General features: G+C 41.2%; 1 protein-coding gene across 5 annotated transcripts in view; it reads right to left on the bottom strand.

The window, feature by feature from the left end:
• Positions 1 to 19,906, bottom strand: part of myo16 (myosin XVI) — a 675,445-nt gene that overhangs the window by 245,633 nt on the left and 409,906 nt on the right. For 4 of the 5 annotated variants that reach the window (XM_063053735.1, XM_063053733.1, XM_063053736.1 and 1 more), the window contains 4 exons: positions 16,930 to 17,001; positions 16,685 to 16,826; positions 10,350 to 10,422; positions 6,837 to 6,989 (listed from right to left, as the gene is read on the bottom strand). In XM_063053735.1, the coding sequence (XP_062909805.1) occupies positions 6,837 to 6,989; positions 10,350 to 10,422; positions 16,685 to 16,826; positions 16,930 to 17,001 (440 nt within the window). The remainder of the gene's footprint in view (positions 1 to 6,836; positions 6,990 to 10,349; positions 10,423 to 16,684; positions 16,827 to 16,929; positions 17,002 to 19,906) is intronic. The other variant, XM_063053734.1, reaches the window with a different exon arrangement.

Genomic DNA, 19,906 nt, shown 5'->3' on the forward strand with positions numbered 1-19,906 from the left:
TATTGAGAAAGTAAGGAGGCATGGGATCCAAGGGGACATTGCTTTGTGGATCCAGAACTGGCTTGCCCACAGAAGGCAAAGGGTGGTTGTAGGTGGGTCATATTCTGCATGTAGGTCAGTCACCAGTGGAATGCCTCAGGGATCTGTTCTGGGACCCGTACTCTTCATGATTTTTATAAATGACTTGGATGAGGAAATGGAGGAATGGGTTAGTAAGTTTGTTGATGACACTATGGTTGGGGGTGTTGTGGATAGTGTGGAGGGCTGTCAGAGGTTACAGCAGGACATTGATAAGATGCAAAACTGGGCTGAGAAGTGGCAGATGGAGTTCAACCCAGATAAGTGTGAAGTGGTTCATTTTGGTAGGTCATAGAAACATAGAAACATAGAAACATAGAAAATAGGTGCAGGAGTAGGCCATTCGGCCCTTCGAGCCTGCACCGCCATTTATTATGATCATGGCTGATCATCCAACTCAGAACCCAGCCTTCCCTCCATACCCCCTGACCCCTGTAGCCACAAGGGCCATATCTAACTTCCTTTTAAACATAGCTAATGAACTGGCCTCAACAGTTTGCTGTGGCAGAGAATTCCACAGATTCACCACTCTCTGTGTGAAGAAGTTTTTCCTAACCTCGGTCCTAAAAGGCTTCCCCTCTATCCTCAAACTGTGACCCCTCGTTCTAGACCTCCCCAACATCGGGAACAATCTTCCTGCATCTAGCCTGTCCAATCCCTTTAGGATCTTATACGTTTCAATCAGATCCCCCCTCAATCTTCTAAATTCCAACGAGTACAAGCCCAGTTCATCCAGTCTTTCTTCATATGAAAGACCTGCCATCCCAGGAATCAATCTGGTGAACCTTCTTTGTACTCCCTCTATGGCAAAGATGTCTTTCCTCAGATTAGGGGACCAAAACTGCACACAATACTCCAGGTGTGGTCTCACCAAGGCCTTGTACAACTGCAGTAGTACCTCCCTGCTCCTGTACTCGAATCCTCTCGCTATAAATGCCAGCATACCGTTCGCCCTTTTCACCGCCTGCTGTACCTGCATGCCCACTTTCAATGACTGGTGTATAATGACACCCAGGTCTCGTTGCACCTCCCCTTTTCCTAATCGGCCACCATTCAGATAATAATCTGTTTTCCTATTTTTGCCACCAAAGTGGATAACTTCACATTTATCCACATTAAATTGCATCTGCCATGAGTTTGCCCACTCACCCAACCTATCCAAGTCACCCTGCATCCTCTTAGCATCCTCCTCACTGCTAACACTGCCACCCAGCTTCGTGTCATCCGCAAACTTGGAGATGCTGCATTTAATTCCCTCATCCAAGTCATTAATATATATTGTAAACAACTGGGGTCCCAGCACTGAGCCTTGCGGTACCCCACTAGTCACCGCCTGCCATTCTGAAAAGGTCCCGTTTATTCCCACTCTTTGCTTCCTGTCTGCTAACCAATTCTCCACCCACACCAATACCTTACCCCCAATACCGTGTGCTTTAAGTTTGCACACTAATCTCCTATGTGGGACCTTGTCAAAAGCCTTTTGAAAATCCAAATATACCACATCCACTGGTTCTCCCCTATCCACTCTACTAGTTACATCCTCAAAAAATTCTATGAGATTCGTCAGACATGATTTTCCTTTCACAAATCCATGCTGACTTTGTCCGATCATTTCACCGCTTTCCAAATGTGCTGTTATCACATCCTTGATAACTGACTCCAGCAGTTTCCCCACCACCGACGTTAGGCTAACCGGCCTATAATTCCCCGGTTTCTCTCTCCCTCCTTTTTTAAAAAGTGGGGTTACATTAGCCACCCTCCAATCCTCAGGAACTAGTCCAGAATCTAACGAGTTTTGAAAAATTATCACTAATGCATCCACTATTTCTTGGGCCACTTCCTTAAGCACTCTGGGATGCAGACCATCTGGCCCTGGGGATTTATCTGCCTTCAATCCCTTCAATTTACCTAACACCACTTCCCTACTAACATGTATTTCGCTCAGTTCCTCCATCTCACTGGACCCTCTGTCCCTTACTATTTCTGGAAGATTATTTATGTCCTCCTTAGTGAAGACAGAACCAAAGTAATTATTCAATTGGTCTGCCATGTCCTTGCTCCCCATAATCAATTCACCTGTTTCTGTTTGCAGGGGACCTACATTTGTCTTTATCAGTCTTTTCCTTTTTACATATCTATAAAAGCTTTTACAGTCCGTTTTTATGTTCTCTGCCAGTTTTCTCTCATAATCTTTTTTCCCCTTCCTAATTAAGCCCTTTGTCCTCCTCTGCTGAACTCTGAATTTCTCCCAGTCCTCAGGTGAGCCACTTTCTCTGGCTAATTTGTATGCTACTTCTTTGGAATTGATACTATCCCTAATTTCTCTTGTCAGCCACGGGTGCACTACCTTCCTTGATTTATTCTTTTGCCAAACTGGGATGAACAATTGTTGTAGTTCATCCATGCAACCTTTAAATGCCTGCCATTGCATATCCACCGTCAATCCTTGAAGTGTCATTTGCCAGTCTATCTTAGCTAATTCATGTCTCATACCTTCAAAGTTACCCCTCTTTAAGTTCAGAACCGTCAAATATGATGGCACAATATAGCATTAATGGTAAGAATCTTGGCAGTGTGGAACATAAAGTTGTGGTGGTAGGGGATTTTAATTTTCCATATATTGATTGGGTCTCCCATACTATTAGGGGTCTAGATGGTTTAGAGTTTGTAAAATGTGTTCAGGGAAGTTTTCTAAATCAATATATAGAGGGACCAACTAGAGGGGATGCAATATTGGATCTCCTGTTAGGAAACGAGTTAGGACAAGTGACAGAAGTCTGTGTAGGGGAACACTTTAGTTCCAGTGATCATAACACCATTAGTTTCAACTTGATCATGGACAAGGATAGATCTGGTCCTAGGGTTGAGTTTTTAACTGGAAGAAGGCCAAATTTGAAGAAATGAGAAAGGATCTAAAAAGTGTGGATTGGGACAGGTTGTTCTCTGGCAAGGCTGTGATTGGTAGGTGGGAAGCCTTCAAAGGAGAAATTTTGAGAGTGCAGAATTTGTATGTTCCTGTCAGGATTAAAGGCAAAGTGAATAGGAATAAGGAACCTTGGTTCTCAAGGGATATTGCAACTCTGATAAAGAAGAAGAGGGGTTGCATGACATGAAGCAGGGAATAAATAAGGTGCTTGAGGGGTATAAGAAGTGCAAGAAAATACTTAAGAAAGAAATCAGGAGGGCTAAAAGAAGACATGAGGTTGCCTTGGCAGTCAAAGTGAAGGATAATCCAAAGAACTTTTACAGGTATATTAAGAGCAAAAGGATTGTGAGGGATAAAATTGGTCCTCTTGAAGATCAGAGTGGTTGGCTATGTGAGGAACCAAAGGAAATGGGGGAGATCTTAAATAAGTTTTCTGCGTCTGTATTTACTAAGGAAACTGGCATGAAGTCTATGGAATTAAGGGAAACAAATAGTGAGATCATGGAAACTGTACAGGAGGAGGTCCTTGCTGTCTTGAGGAAAATTAAAATGGATGAATCCCTGGGACCTGACAGGGTGTTCCCTCGGACCTTGAAGGAGACTAGTGTTGAAATTGCAGGGGTCCTGGCAGAAATATTTAAAATGTCGCTGTCTACAGGTGAAGTGCCAGAGGATTGGAGAGTGGCTCATGTTGTTCCGTTGTTTAAAAAAGGATCGAGAAGTAATCCGGGAAATTATAGGTCAGTAAGTTTAGCATCGGTAGTAGGTAAGTTATTGGAGGGAGTACTAAGAGGCAGAATCTACAGGCATTGGGATAGGCAGGGACTTATTAGGGAGAGTCAACATGGCTTTGTGTGTGGTAGGTCATGTTTGACCCATCTATTGGAGTTTTTCGAGGAGGTTACCAGGAAAGTGGATGAAGGGAAGGCAGTGGATATTGTCTACATGGACTTCAGTAAGGCCTTTGTCAAGGTCCCGCATGGGAGGTTAGTTAGGAAAATTCAGTCGCTAGGTATACATGGAGAGGTGGTAAATTGGATTAGACATTGGCTCAATGGAAGAAGCCAAAGAGTGGTAGTAGAGAATTGCTTCTCCGAGTGGAGGCCTGTGACTAGTGGTCTGTCACAGGGATCAGTGCTGGGTCCATTGTTATTTGACATCTATATCAATGATCTGGATGATAATGTGGTAAATTGGATCAGCAAATTTGCTGATGATAGAAAGATTGGAGGTGTAGTAGACAGTGAGGAAGGTTTTCAGAGCCTGCAGAGGGACTTGGACCAGCTGGAAAAATGGGCTGAAAAATGGCAGATGAAGTTTAATACAGACAAGTGTGAGGTATTGCATGTTGGAAGGACAAACCAAGATAGAACATATAGGGTTAATGGTAAGGCACTGAGGAGTGCAGTGGAACAGGGGGATCTGGGAATACAGATACAAAATTCCCTAAAAGTGGCGTCACAGGTAGATAGGGTCGTAAAGAGAGCTTTTGGTACATTGGCCTTTATTAATCAAAGTATTGAGTATAAGAGCTGGAATGTTATGATGAGGTTGTATAAGGCATTGGTGAGGCCGAATCTGGAGTATTGTGTTCAGTTTTGGTCACCAAATTATGGGAAGGATATAAATAAGGTTGAAAGAGTGCAGAGAAGGTTTACAAGGATGTTGCCGGGACTTGAGAAACTCAGTTGCAGAGAAAGGTTAAATAGGTTAGGACTTTATTCCCTGGAGCGTAGAAGAATGAGGGGAGATTTGATAGAGATATATAAAATTATGATGGGTATAGATAGAACGAATGGAAGCAGGCTTTTTCCACTGAGGCAAGGAGAGAAAAAAACCAGAGGACATGGGTTAAGGGTGAGGGGGGAAAAGTTTAAAGGGAACATTGGGGGGGGCTTCTTCACTCAGAGAGTGGTGGGAGTATGGAATGAGCTGCCAGACGAGGTGGTAAATGCGAGTTCTTTTTTAACATTTAAGAATAAATTGGACAGATACATGGATGGGAGGTGTATGGAGGGATATGGTCCGTGAGCAGGTCGGAGGGACTAGGCAGAAAATGGTTCGGCACAGCCAAGAAGGGCCAAAAGGCCTGTTTCTGTGCTGTAGTTTCTATGGTTCTATGGTTCTATCAGAGGGATCTTGGGATCTGAGTCCATAGGACACTCAAAGCAGCTGCTCAGGTTGAATCTGCGGTTAAGAAGGCATATGGTGTATTGTCCTTCATTAGTTGTGGAATTGAATTTAGGAGCTGAGGGATAATGTTGCAGCTATATAGGACCCTGACCAAACCACACTTGGAGTACTGTGCTCAGTTCTGGTTGCCTCACTACATGAAGGATGTGGAAGCCATATAAAGGGTGCAGAGGAGATTTTAAAGGATGTTGCCTGGATTGGGGAGCATGCCTGATGAGAATAGGTTGAGTGAACTCGGCCTTTTCTACTTGGAGCAACGGAGGATGAGGGGTGACCTTATAGAGGTGTATAAGATGATGAGAGGCATTGATCGTGTGGATAGTCAGAGGCTTTTTCCCAGGGCTGAAATGGTTGCCACAAGAGGACATGGGTTTAAGGTGTTGGGGTGTAGGTACAGAGGAGATGTCAGGGGTAAGTTTTTTACTCAGAGAGTGGTGAGTGGGTGGAATGGGCTGCCGGCAATGGTGGTGGAGGCGGATACGATAGGGTCTTTTAAGGGACTTTTATATAGGTACATGGAGCTTAGTAAAATAGAGTGCTATAGGTAAGCCTAGGTCGGGACATGTTCAGCACAACTCTATGGGCCAAAGGGCCTGTATTGTGCTGTAGGTTTTCTATGTTACTATGAATCACTACATGAAGCATTTCCAATTACCAGCTTGATTGCCAGTCAGCTGCATAGCTGTGCGTGGACTTAGGTTATCCACAACAGAATTTTTCATACTTTTCTCACCCAAATTTCTCGGTGAATTTTGAGACAGCGGGCTCTCTTGTCCGCAGCTTCTCTCCATTCGAACCTTGCATCTCTTTCTTTGTCACTCGCTGTATTCAGTTACGTTTTGTATTTGGACCTCATGCTGACTTCTGTCACCATGTTAAGTTTGTTCTTTAACAAAGACAAACTTGCATGGTTGAAAACACTGGAACTATTGTATTTACAGATCTACAGAATGGCTTCGGCTCGACCACCTTTCACTCGGGACCCTCAGCCGCCAGGAGCGAGTATGACCTGTTCACCAACATCACTTCCAGGTTGCAAGTAAACGACCCGCATTGTACATTGGGAACTGAAGTTCTTTATTAAATACACACAGAATAACACAATTCTCTGAATTCCAGGAGCCAGCTGATATGTCTCACACAATTTTATTTTCCACTAATCTTTCCTTAAAATTTGAACTCTTGATTCAGCATGCTCTTATGGGGTGGGGTTAGAAGTACAGGAATAAATCCGAACCAGAGAAGAAATTCAATGCTGTAATCTCAGTTCAGTATGACAGAAATTTTCCTTGGTAACATAGGTAACAACAATCACCATTTTTTTTGTGGAATGTAGGTATTGTGCCTTAAATATCCTATTTGGTACTAACCAATTTACAGGATGATGTTGGTTGCACTATATCTGTAGTGTTTTCAGCCAATTGCACTCAGGGAATCTCAAACAAAAATCCTTTCTCGAATTCAACATCTCTAATTCAACAGGAAATGACAGTTGGTTGAGATCTGAACCAAAAGTAGCTTTGCCATAGAACAGCTATAACAAGTAAATTGTCTCCGGTAATTTCTAAATCTTACTACCATCTGCAACAACCATCTGTAAATTACATTTTTAACATCAGTGCAAAAATTCAAAGTGTACCTGAAAAAAGAAGTCCAAAATTGCTTTTTGGTTTCCCAGAGAGTTGGCTGTTTCCATGGTAACCCCTTCTTGCACACTTTCTTCTTGCTGCCATTGGAAAAGAATCTCATGTATATACTGATGGATCTTCTCATTAGTCATGTTGATACAAAGCTGAGGGTCAGAGAAATTCTTTTCAATTTTTTCAGCATTTGCAATATTAGTGAAAAAATGAAATGTTAGTCTTTTAACAACATTTTTTTCATTTTTTAAAGATACATTGCATTGTTTAACCGGTAAGGACCTTTTCTACTGGGAATAGGCACGAGGCCGCAGTGATTTCTCCAATAACTTCTCACCTGTAATTTAGCACAGTCGACGTTTCAGACCGAGACCCTTCGTCAGGACTAACTGAAGGAAGAGTTAGTAAGAAATTTGAAAGTGGGAGGGGGAGGGGGAGGGGGAGATCCAAAATGATAGGAGAAGACAGGAGCGGGAGGGATGGAACCAAGAGATGGACAGGTGATTGGCAAAAGGGATACGAGAGGATCATGGGACAGGAGGCCTAGGGAGAAGGAAAAGGGGGAGGGGGGGAAAACCCAGAGGATGGGCAAGGGGTATAGTGAGAGGGACAGAGGGACAAAAAGGTGAGTGAGAGAAAGAATGTGTGTATATAAATAACGGATGGGATACGAAGGGGAGGTGGGGCATTAGCGGAAGTTAGAGAAGTCAATGTTCATCCCATCAGGTTGGAGGCTACCCAGGTGGAATATAAGGTGTTGTTCCTCCAACCTGAGTGTGGCTTCATCTTTACAGTAGAGGAGGCCGTGGATAGACATGTCAGAATGGGAATGGGATGTGGAACTAAAGTGTGTGGCCACTGGGAGATCCTGCTTTCTCTGGCGGACAGAGCGTAGGTGTTCAGCAACATGATCTCCCAGTCTGCGTCAGGTCTCGCCAATATATAGAGGGCCTCATCGGGAGCACCGGACACAGCATATCACCCCAGCTGACTCACAGGTGAAGTGTCGCCTCACCTGGAAGGACTGTTTGGGGCCCTGAATGGTGGTAAGGGAGGAAGTGTAAGGGCATGTGTAGCACTTGTTCCACTTACAAGGATAAGTGCCAGGAGGGAGATCAGTGGGGAGGGATGGGGGGGACGAATGGACAAGGGAGTCGTCTGGGCCCCTGAATGGTGGTAAGGGAGGAAGTGTAAGGGCATGTGTAGCACACTTCACCTGAAATACTCAAATGGCAAAATAGTGCAACCATCGCTGACAAGGGAAATCAAAGTTAATGTAAAAGCAAATGAGAGGACATACTGTACAACAAAGCAAAAGTTAGCGGGAAGATAGAGGATTGGGAAGTTTTTAAAAACCTACAGAGACCAACTAAAAAAATCATTGTGGGGGGAAGATGAAATATGAAAGCAAGCTTGCAAACAGTATCAAAGTAAAAGCTTTATCAAGTATGCAATAAATAAAGAGAGATCAGAAAATGAGGCCAAAGAGATGACAGATGAACAAAAAGTGTTTTGCATCAGTTTTCACTGTGGAAGACACTTGTAGTGTGCCAGATCTTGAAGGGTGTGAGGGAAGAGAAGTGGGTGCAGTGACTATTACAAGGGAGAAGGTGCTTAAAAAGCTGAAAGACCTAAGGGTACATAAGTCACCCAGACCACATGAACTGCACCCTGGGGGTCTGAAAGAGGTAGTAGTAGAGATTGTGGAGGCAATAGGGAATTATCGTTCAAGAATCACTGGATTCTGGTATGGTGCCAGAGGACTGGCACTCCACTCCTTAAGAAAGGAGGAAGGCAGCAGAAAGGAAATTATAGACCAGTTACCCTGACCTCAGTGGTTGGGATGCTATTGGAATCAGTTGTTAACAATGAGGTTATGGAATACTTGGTGACACAGAAAAAGTTAGGCAAAGTTGGCATGGTTTCCTTAAGGGAAAATGCTGTCTGATGAACCTGTTAGAATTCTTTGATAGATAAATAGGTGCAGTGGATGTTGTATATTTGTACTTTCAGAAGGCCTTTGACAAGGTGCCACATATGAAGCTGCTTACCATGTTAGGAGTCCATGGTATTACAGGAAAGTTACTGGTATGTTTAGAGCACTGGCTGATTGATAGGAGGCAGCAAGTGGGAATGAAAGGATCCTTTTTTGGTTGGCTGCCAGTGACTGGTGGTGTTCCACAGGGGTCGGTGTTGGGACCACTTCTTTTTATGCTGTACATCAATGATTTTGATGATGGAACAGATGGCTTTGTTTCCAGGTTTGTAGAAAATACGAAGATTGGTGGAGGGGCAGGTAATGTTGAGGAATCAGGCAGGCTGCAGAAGGACCTAGACAGATTAAGAGAATGTGCAAGAAAGTGGCAAATGAACTACAATGTTGGAAAATGCATGGTCATGTACTTTGGTAGTAGAAATAAATGTGCAGACTACTTTCCGAATGAGGAGAAAGTTCAAAAATGTGAGATGCAAAGGGACTTGGGAGTCCTTGTGCAAAACACCCTGAAGGTTAACTTTTAGGTAGAGTCGGTGGTGAGGAAGGCGGATGCAATGTTAGCATTCATTTCAAGAGGTCTTGAATACAAGAGCAGAGATATGATGCTGAGGTTTTATAAGGCACTGGTGAGGCCTCACCTTGGGTACTGTGAACAGTTTTGGGCTCCTCACCTAAGAAAAGATGTGCTGACTTTGGAGAGATTTCAGAGGAGTTTCACAAGGATGATTCCAGGAATGAAAGGGTTATCATACAAGGAACGTTTGACAGCTCTGGGTCTGTACTCATTGGAATTTAGAAAGATGAAAGAAGATCTCATTGAAATTTTTCAAATGTTGAAAGGCCTAGACAGATTAGATGAGGAAAAGATGTTTCCCATGGTAGGGAGTCAAGGACAAGAGGGAACAGCCTTAGGATAGAGGGGAATCCATTTTTTAAAAATGTAGAGGTATTTCTTCAGCCGGACGGTGGTGAATTTGTGGAATTTGGTACCACAGGCAGCTGTGAAGGCCAGGTCATTGGGTATATTAAGGCAGAGCTTGATAGGTTCTTGATTGGACATTGTGTCAAGGGTTACAGGGAGAAGGCTGGTGGGTGGGGTTGAGGAGGGGAAAAGGATCAGTCATGTTAGAATGGTAGAGTAGATTTGATGGGCCAAATGGCCTAATTCTGCTTCTATGTCTTAGGGTCTTATGGTCTTATGTTGATTCCTAGGCCATCACAAGATAAAACCAATTGAGCTAATTATATAATGTCATGTATTATCATTATTTTCTGAGTTTTTTAATATCAGTTTTTCAGATGTCTAAAAACCTTCACCAAGGGATCATTAATAGTTTAATGTTACTGATCCAAGTCTTACTGATGATGAATATTGATTCTGTTTCTTGTCCATCAAAGTGGAGATTTTGTCATTGAGAATTTCCTTTCATATGTGATGAAGTACCAGGAATATCAAGGTGCAAATATTTAGCCAAAATCCATGGTATACGTTGTTGTTTCCACTTGGGCTACCCACCTGTTCATAACCATTCTTCTGGAACTCTTCAAAGCCAAAGATATCCAATATTCCAATTTCAAGAGTTGAACTGCTATGAGCAGAAGACAACAAGAGGTGATAACATTGATATAGTTGAAATTAAATGGTATTATTATTGACAGAAACATTGCCATAGACTTCACAGTTTGCAAGATCAATTTTCTTAAAATAAATGAGAACTTGCAAGGCTCCACAAAATGCAGGAGGAACTCAGCAGGTCAGGCAGCAACTATGGAAATGAATAAACAGTTGATGTTTTGAATCAAATCCCTTCATCAGGATTGGAAAGGAATGGGGAAGAGCCCAAAGGTGGGGGGGGGGTGGTGTGGGTGTGAAGGGAGGGGAAGGAGTACAAGTTAGAAGGTGATAGGTGAAGCCAGGTGGGTGGGGAAGGGATTATGAATTAAGATGTTGTGAGGTGATTGGTGGAAAAGATAAAGGGCTGGAGAAGAAAGAATCTGATAGGAGAGGAGAGTGGACTGTGGGAGAAAGGGAAGGAGAAGGGGCGCCGGGGAGGTGATAGGCAGATGAGGAAAGAGAAGAGGTAAGAAGCGAGCCAGAGCAGAGAATTGAAGAAGAGGGAAATTGACTAATGGAAGAATGGGAAATATTATTGGAAGTTGGAGAACATCAAAATTAAAATATTTCCTTTTGCAGTTGACCAAAAAGCTGACATTTTTTCCGACTTCATTAAGATGTGGCAGGCTATGAAATTACTATGCAGTCACTGTTTCAACGAATGCTAGAGACTTTATTTTAATTAAGAGAATTTTAGTTAATTTGGTTAAAAGAAGAGTAATTTTAATACTCAACACAATGGTGCTTTAATACTAGAATATGAAAGTTGCTCTGGCAAAAATTCCCATAATTTATGGTGCAGAAAGAACTTCCTAAGTTAATGAAAAATATTTCTTTGGTTTTGTTCTATTTCTAATGTCATTGCTACATTTGATGTACTGTTTGATTAACTTGTTTCTGCTCTTGCAACTATTCCATGAGCTGTAATTGGTAGCGGGAAATGTCGAGGACAACGTGATCGGTCTCCGGAGCTAATTATCTGTCCAGTAACGACCCACCATTAGCATAGGAGAATTTGGAGAGGGTGGAGAATCATGAACAATATTCCTACTAGTTTGCAGTTCAGTGTATTATATGTGTTGTACATACTCCCTAGTATATCTTTTAGTATTTCCTCATTGATCTCCAGAGCTTCCATCTCATAATAATTTGAGAAAATTTTCTGGAATAAAATAAGCTGGTTAAGAGTACAGAAAAGAGAAAAAATCATGAATATGTTTCCTTTTGTAACTTTTTTTTTTGCCTAGTCTATCCTCATAACGTAGATCTTTGAAATCATGGATTGGGCTTGGAGTTCTTTGCTGAACTTTTTCAATATGAACACTGGCCCTGAAAAAATATTTTTTTCCTCACATGCTGCCCAACATGTAGAAAGTTTCCAGTATATCCTGTTGTATTTTAGATTACCAGATTTCCAGCTTCAGCAGCTTGTTTTATTGATTAATGGTCATTGTTCACTGGTTACAATGTCAAACACAAGAAATTTCACCCTGGTATAACTTCTATGAAATTAGTACAATGAAATCTATCAAATTCTACTCAGACACATTACTTTGGTAATAACACATAACAGAAATTCACTTTATTAAATTTGTTTAATCAAAATGATGTTTATGCTTATACACAACTTTCCATAACGAACTCAATATTAATTTTTATTAGTAACTGGGATATTCTGTCAAGAAAACTCTTGACTGATGCAGCTTGTGAAGCAGCATACAGATGTGAGGATATTATTTTACACCATTACCTGACCAGCTCAAATATTATTTTCGTAGAGGAGCAACTAATAACACAAAAACTAATAGTGCTGTACAAATCAGAATGAAAGAACAGGACACACAGGGTATGTATACTTGGTGAAAAGAGGCAGAGCATAGTGGTAAAAGAATATTTCAAATTAAAAAAAAAGAAAATGCTGTGAGAAGGAAAACAGGGTTAATATTTCAGGTTGAGGACTTTTTTTATTTTAGTCTCCAGAATCTGTACTTTATATTTTTAAATATTTCTTCTTAGTTGTGGAAGAAAGTTTTTTGATTGGAAGTCTGAGACTAGTGGTACAGCACAGGGATTAGTACTGCGACATTTGCTACTTGTGATACGTATCAACAACATATGATAGATTGTATAGCACAGGAAAAGGCTCTTCAGCCATTGATGTTATACCAAACACATTACGATAGTAATAAAAAATTTACTAATCTAGCCCTTACTGCCTACACACACCCTATCCCTTCATTCTCTACATATGCATGAGCATATCTAAGAGCTCCTTAAATACATCTATTGTAATCTCCTCCTGGCAGTAGATTCCAGGCACCCACTACTCTCCATAAAAAGCTTCACCCACACACCTACTTTGAACTTACCCACTCTTACTTTAAGTGCATGTCCTCAACTATTATATATTTTGACTCCGGGAAAATTTTTTTCCCTGCCTACCTTAACTATGTCCCTCATAATCTTATAAACTTTTACAACCTCTCCCCTCAAACTCTGTTGCTCCAGAGGAAACAAACCAAGATTGGCCAAGTTTTCCTCAGAGCACATTCTTTCTAATCCAGGCAGTATCCTGGTAAATTCTTCTGCAACCTTTGCGGATAACTCAAAAATTGGGTGTGTTGTTGATAATTAGGAAGGTTATCCAAGGCTCCAGCAGAATATCAATCATTAGAAATTGGGGTCAAACATTGGCAAATTGAAGCTAATCCCAGCATGTGTGAGGTGAAGGGACCATGAAATTCAAGTCCCCAGTCCAGTGGAAATGGGAACACAAGTAGAAAGGATGGTGAAGAAGGCATTCATAGGCCAGGGCATAGGATAAAAGAAGTTGGGATGTTACGTTGCAAGGCATAGAAGGATAGAATGCCATTTCAGGGAAATAGGAGGAGCATAAAGGAACAATAAGGTCCGACATAGACCAAAGATCGTACTTCAGTGTTGTACAACTCACGACTTATAAGAAAAACATGAAGAGATAAAAAGGGTATGATATTTCAATTGATGATGTCATATAATACAATAACAAAAGTATTTCATATTAAGAATCCTCAATTTTACCCTTCTCAAACTGCAATAAAAATGTGTACAGTAAAAGTAAGGAACAACTTGACAGTTGTTTTAGATTTTTTTAAGTGTGTCGTACCAGACATTCAGCCATTCTTGTCTGACATGTGGTGTCAGGATTAACTAGGTCACATTCCCGGTTCCTATGAACGTTCCTGACTCGACCCTTTGTTTTTTTTACGAGGCCGATGGAAAGCGTGCTTGGGGGTGGCCCGACCTGGATTCAAACTCGGTTACCTTTGCCCTGGAGTCCGGCGCTGATCTCACTGCGCCACCAGCCAGCCGTTGTTTTAGATAAGGAATCTTTAATGAATTAATTTAATGTAGTTAATGTTTTTCACCAATGGACAAAATGGACACACAGAAACGCCTCAGAGCAAATTGTTATTAAAAGGCTGTGATCAGAATAATAAGCAGCTCAGAATGCAAGTTTAGAAGAAGAAAGAAAATGCTGTAACATGTTAGTCCAGCAATAGGAATTCAAATGTCACCATGGATAACTATGTCTTGGTCATGCGTCATGATCTTTCAACAATCACTTGATTCTGGCACGGTCCCAGAGGACTGGAAGATTGCAAATACCACTCCACTTTTTAAGAAGGGAGGAAGGTAAAAGAAAGGAAATCGTTAGCCTAACCACAGTTGTTGGGAAAGTGTTGCAGTCTATTATTAAATATGAGGTTTCAGGGTACTTGGAGGCTAATGATAAAATAAGTCAAAGTCACCATGGTTTCTGTGAAGGGAAATCTTGTCAAACAAATCTGTTAGAATTCTTTGAGGAAGTAACCAGCAGGGTGGACAAAAGAGAGGCAGTGGATGTTATATACTTGGATTTTCAAAAGGCATTTGATAAGGTGCCACACATGAGGCTGCTTAACAAGATAAAATCCGATCGTGTTACAAGAAAAATGCTGGCATAGATAGAGGAATGGCTGACAGGCAGGAGGCAGTCAGTGGGAATAAAGGGGACCTTTTCTGGTTGACTGCCAGTGACCAGTAATGTTCCTCATGGGTCAGTATTGGGACCACTACTTTTCACATTATTTGTCAATGATTTAGGTAATGGAATTGAAGGCTTTGTGGCAAAGTCTGCAGATGATCTGAAGATAGGTGGAGCGGTAGGTAGTGCTGAGGAAGCAATATGATTGTAGCAGGACAGACAAATTGGAAGAATATGAAAAAAAGTGGCAGATGGAATACAGTGTTGGGAAATGGATGATAATGCATTTTGATAAAAGGAACAATAGTGCAGACGATTATCTAAATGGAGAGAAGGTTCAAAACATTAGAGGTGCAGGGGGACTTAGGAGCCCTCGTGCAGGATACCCTTAAGGTTAACCTCCAGGTTGAGTCGGTGGTGAAGAAGGCGAATGCAATGTTGGCATTCATTTCTAGAGCAATGGAATATAGGAGCAGGGATGTGATGTTGAGGCTCTATAAGGTGCTGGTAAGACCTCACTTGGAGTACTGTGGGCAGTTTTGGTCTCCTTATTTAAGAAAGGATGTGCTGACATTGGAGAGGGTACAGAGAAGATTCACTAGAATGATTCCGGGAATGAGAGGGTTAACTTTTGAGGAACATTTATCTGCTCTTGGGTTGTATTCCTTGGAGTTTAGAAGAATGAGGGGGGGACTCATAGAAACATTTCAAATGTTGAAAGGCATGGATAGAATGGATGTGACAAAGTTGTTTCCCATGATGGGGGAGTCTAGTACGAGAGGGCATGACTTAAGGATTGAAGGGCACCCATTCAGTACAGAGATGCGAAGGAATATTTTTAGCCAGAAGGTGGTGAATCTATGGAATTTGTTGCCACGGGCGGCAGTGGAGGCCAAGTCATTGGGTGTATTTAAGGCAGAGATTGATAGGTATCTGAGTAGCCAGGGCATCAAAGGTTATGGTGAGAAGGTGGGGGAGTGGGACTAAATGGGAGAATGGATCAGCTCATGATAAAATGGCAGAGCAGACTCGATGCGCCAAATGGCCGACTTCTGCTCCTTTGTCTTATGGTCTTATTTCAAGGGGAATAGAATATAAAAGCATGGAAATAATGCTGATACTTTATAACACACTAGTCAGGCTCCACTTGGAGCATTGTCAACAGTTTTGGGCCCCGTATTACAGAAAGGCTGTGATATCATCAGAGAGAGTCCAGAGGAGGTTCAGGAGGATGATTCCAGGAATGAAGGGGTTAATATATGAGGAGTGTTTGGCATCTTTGGGTTTATACTCACTGGAATTTAGAAGAATGAGCAAGGAGAAGGGGGGGATCTCTTTAAAACTTACTGAATGTTGGAAGGACTAGATACAGAAGATGTGGAGAGGATGTTTCCTGTGGTGGGGGTATCCAGAGTTAGAAGGCACAGCCTCAAAATTGAGGGGAAACCTTTTAGAACAGAGGTATGGAGGAGTTTCTTTTATCCAGAGAGTGGTGAATCTGTGGAATGATCTACTACAGACTGCAGTGGAGGCCAAGTCTATGGGTATATTTAAATAGTAAGTTGATTGTTTCCTGATCGGTCAGGGCATCAAAGGATATGGCGAGAAGGCAGGTGTATGGGGTTGAGTGGGATCCAAGATCAGCTGTGATGGAACAGTGGAGCAGATGCAGTGTGCGGAATAGCCTAATTCTGCTCTGATGCGTTATGGTCTTATAATTTGTTAAACAGCACTAAAAAGGTGTTGTTTGGGTGACATACTGTAAATATTTGCATTAATTAATTGGTCTTATCAGAACATAACCTCTGATCCCTCTCTCTAATGTGGTCAACATGTGGTTTTAATTTCACGGTACATAGTACTGCTCCGTCCTCAGAGTAGCAACATTTGGAGGGAAGTTGATGTCATATCACTGTGATGCATATGGATTACAAACATATATATTGTTATGACCTTTTTGTCAGTTTAGTATTATCCCAACAATCATGGCCTTGTCTTGATGAAACCACCTTTAAATATAAATGAATAATTCTATATCCTGCTGCTTGGCAGAGTGAAGAAGGGTTCATTGCAACAGTATAGCTTCCAACTTACAAGATAGAACTATAAGAATATGCTGGTTTCATCAAATATTTTGCTTCTCAGATGGAATAAAAAACTAGATTTTGGCTTAAAATGTATCAAATATATCAGCTGGCATAAAAATGTGACTCAGAGACAACAGGGTTACCTTGTTGTGTCATCGTGACTCTGGAGGTAGTAATTAATGTGGTCCACCAAGAAACAGAAGAGATGACCATAAAGTGACTTTGCCAGAAGGTCCCGGTAAAAATTTGCTACATCCACTGTATGCCTCCTGAAGACCACATCTCCTTGAATAGGGTAAAGGAAAAAAATAGTAAAATTATGAGGTTCCTTTTCAAATTTATAAAGTAAACAATAAAATAATAAATACATATACCTTTATCAATTTACCTTTAAGTTGGTGAATATCAGATGTTAAAGCTGAATTGAGATCATCTGGAGAGACTTGCAGAATACCAGCCACTGAAAAATAGCATATAAAAACAGTAAATAAATATTTACTGGCTCAGATAAGAGCGTTTCATGGAAGGACAGATAAATATTAAATTTGATATTAAAATGTGCTCATAGCCAATACTGTTTCCACTCAGGTTACGATACTGTCAAGTATTTTCACACAATAAAAATTGTTTTATAATATCTCGTGAAGAGCTAATGAAATGCAGTTGTTCACATGAACATTGTTAATTATTGCACAAAAGGAAGTGATAAAACAAAATTCTCTTTCTTAAATAGATGTGGAAAGTTAATTACATAAAGGCAAGGCAACTAAAGATGAGATCTACTTGAAAGGTGGAAAATACTCTAGCAGATAAATGATATTTTTGGAAAAACAATTACTAATGAGAGATACACATCAAAGTTGCTGGTGAACGCAGCAGGCCAGGCAGCATCTCTGGGAAGAGGTACGGTGGACTTTTCAGGCTGAGACCCTTCGTCAGGATGAGACCCCAGTCCTGACAAAGGGTCTCGGCCTGAAACGTCGACTGTACCTCTTCCTAGAGATGCTGCCTGGCCTGCTGCATTCACGAGCAACTTTGATATGTGTTGCTTGAATTTCCAGCATCTGCAGAATTCCTCGTATTTGCATACTAATGAGAGATAGCCAGCATGGCGTTGTGTTGTGAATTGGAAATTGTATCCCATGAATTTAACTGAGTTTCTAGAAGAGGTAAGAACTTAATAAGTATTTTCACTGTGAAAGGTACAAGCAGGATGCCAGTAATGCTAGAGCATCAGAGGGCAGAAGTGACTGTCAGTGCTATTATTTCAGAGAAGGTGCTTGGGAAACTGAAGGTAGATAAGTCATCTGGACCAACTGGACTACAACCCAGGGTTCTGAAAGAGGTAGCTGAAGAGCTTGTGGAGGCATTAATTATGATCTTCCAAGAATCGCTAGATTCCAGAATAGTTCTGGATAACTGGAAATTGAAAATGTCCCTCCACTGTTTAAGAAGGGAGGGAGGCAGAAGAAAAGAAATTATAGGCCAGTTAGTTTGTTAGTGGTTGATAAGATGTTGGTGTCCTTTCTTAAGGATGAGGTTTCGGGGTACTTGGAGGCACATAATAAAATAGGCCAATGTCAGTATGGTTTCCTTAAGATGAAATCTTGCCTGACAAATCCATTGGAATTCTTTGGGGAAATAACAAAGGAGAGTTGTTGATGTTGTTTATTCGATTTCTGGAAGGCTTTGACGAGGTGCTGCACGTGAGGTTACTGAACCAGATAAGAGTCCATGGTATTACAGGAAAAATACTAGCATGGATAGAAGATTGCCTGACTGGCACAAGACAAAGAGTGGGAATAAAGAGGGTCTTTTCTGTTTGGCTGCTGGTGACTAGTGGCATTGTGCAGGGATCAGTGTTGAGACTGCTTCTTTTCATGTTATACTGTATGTCAATGAGGAGAATAGCAAAGAAGTGGCAGATTAAATATCGTGTAGGGAAATGTATGATTCTGCACTTTGGAAGAAGGAATAAAGGTGTAGACTATTTTCTGAACAAAGAGAAATTCAAAAATCAGAGGTGCAGAGAGACTTGGGAGTTCTTGTGCAGGATTCCCTAAAGGTTAATTTGCAGGTTGAGTCGGTGGTAAGGAAGGCAAATGCGATGTTAGCATACTTTGTGAGCAGGCTAGAGTATAAAAGCATGAATGTTATCCTGAGCTTTATAAAGCATTGTTCAGACAGTACTTGGAGTATTGTGAGCAGTTTTGGGGCTCTTATCTATGAAATGTGCTGGCATTACCGTGTGCTCAGAGAAGTTTCACCAGAAATGATTCCAGGAATGAAAGGGTTATTGTATGAAGAGCATTAGATGGTTCTGGGCCTATATTCGCTGGAGTTTAGAAGAATGAAACCTATTAAATGATGAAAGGCCTAGATAGAGTGGATGTGAAGAAAATGTTTCCTATAGTGTGAGCGTCTCGGATCAGAGGTCACAGCTTCAGAATTGAGGGACGCCCATTTAGAACAGAGATAAGGATGAATTTATTCAGCCAGATTGTAGTGAATCTGTGGAATTCATTGCCACTGATAGCTGAGGAGGCCAAGTCACTGGATATATTTAATGTGGATGTTAATCGTTCCTTGATTAGTCATGGTGTCAAAGGTTATGGGAGGAAGCAGGAGAATGGGGTTGACAGGGATAATAAATCAACCGTGATAGAATGGCAGAGCAGACTCAATGGGCCAAATGACCTAATTCTGCTCATATTTCTTATGGTCTAATGGTCTTATAGATATTTAAGAAGATTGTTGAGGACAGGCAGGAAGACTTTGATGATGCCCTGCATGGTAGGCTGGTCCAGAAATTTGGATCACATGGGATTCAGTGTGAGATAGCAACCTGGATACAGAAAATGGTAGAATGAGTCAGAGAATGGTCGTGGGGACTTGTTTTTTTCAGATTTTTAAAATTAAGATGGAAGAGCTTGATTTATAAAGTAGATTGGATAGGCTGGGATGATTTTCTCTGGAACTAAGGATGCTGAGGAGTGAAAATATCTCTCCAAAAAGTTTCCAAAGTCTTGGTTTCTTATGCTTAAATTACATTGTTTGTAGTATTTTCTTTTTGGTATTGTTATCTTTTGGAATTTTATTATACTTTAACATTGTATTAATGTTTATATGGCTTACCTCTTTTGTATACTTACTCAATAAAAAGATTTAAAAAGAAAGAAAGGATGCTGAGGAGTGACCTTGTGGAGGTTTATAAAATTACAAGGGTTAAGATGGCTTGTCATACAGGGTAAGGCAGTCTAAAATGACAGAGTATAAGATTTGAAGGGAGCATGAGCTTTCAGAGGAAGTGGAAGCGGCAGGAAGAATTACGATGTTTAAAGAGGCAGAATCATGGACAGGAAGGC

Source organism: Mobula hypostoma, chromosome 7 (genome assembly GCF_963921235.1).
Source record: "Mobula hypostoma chromosome 7, sMobHyp1.1, whole genome shotgun sequence".
Classification (NCBI taxonomy): domain Eukaryota; kingdom Metazoa; phylum Chordata; class Chondrichthyes; order Myliobatiformes; family Myliobatidae; genus Mobula; species Mobula hypostoma.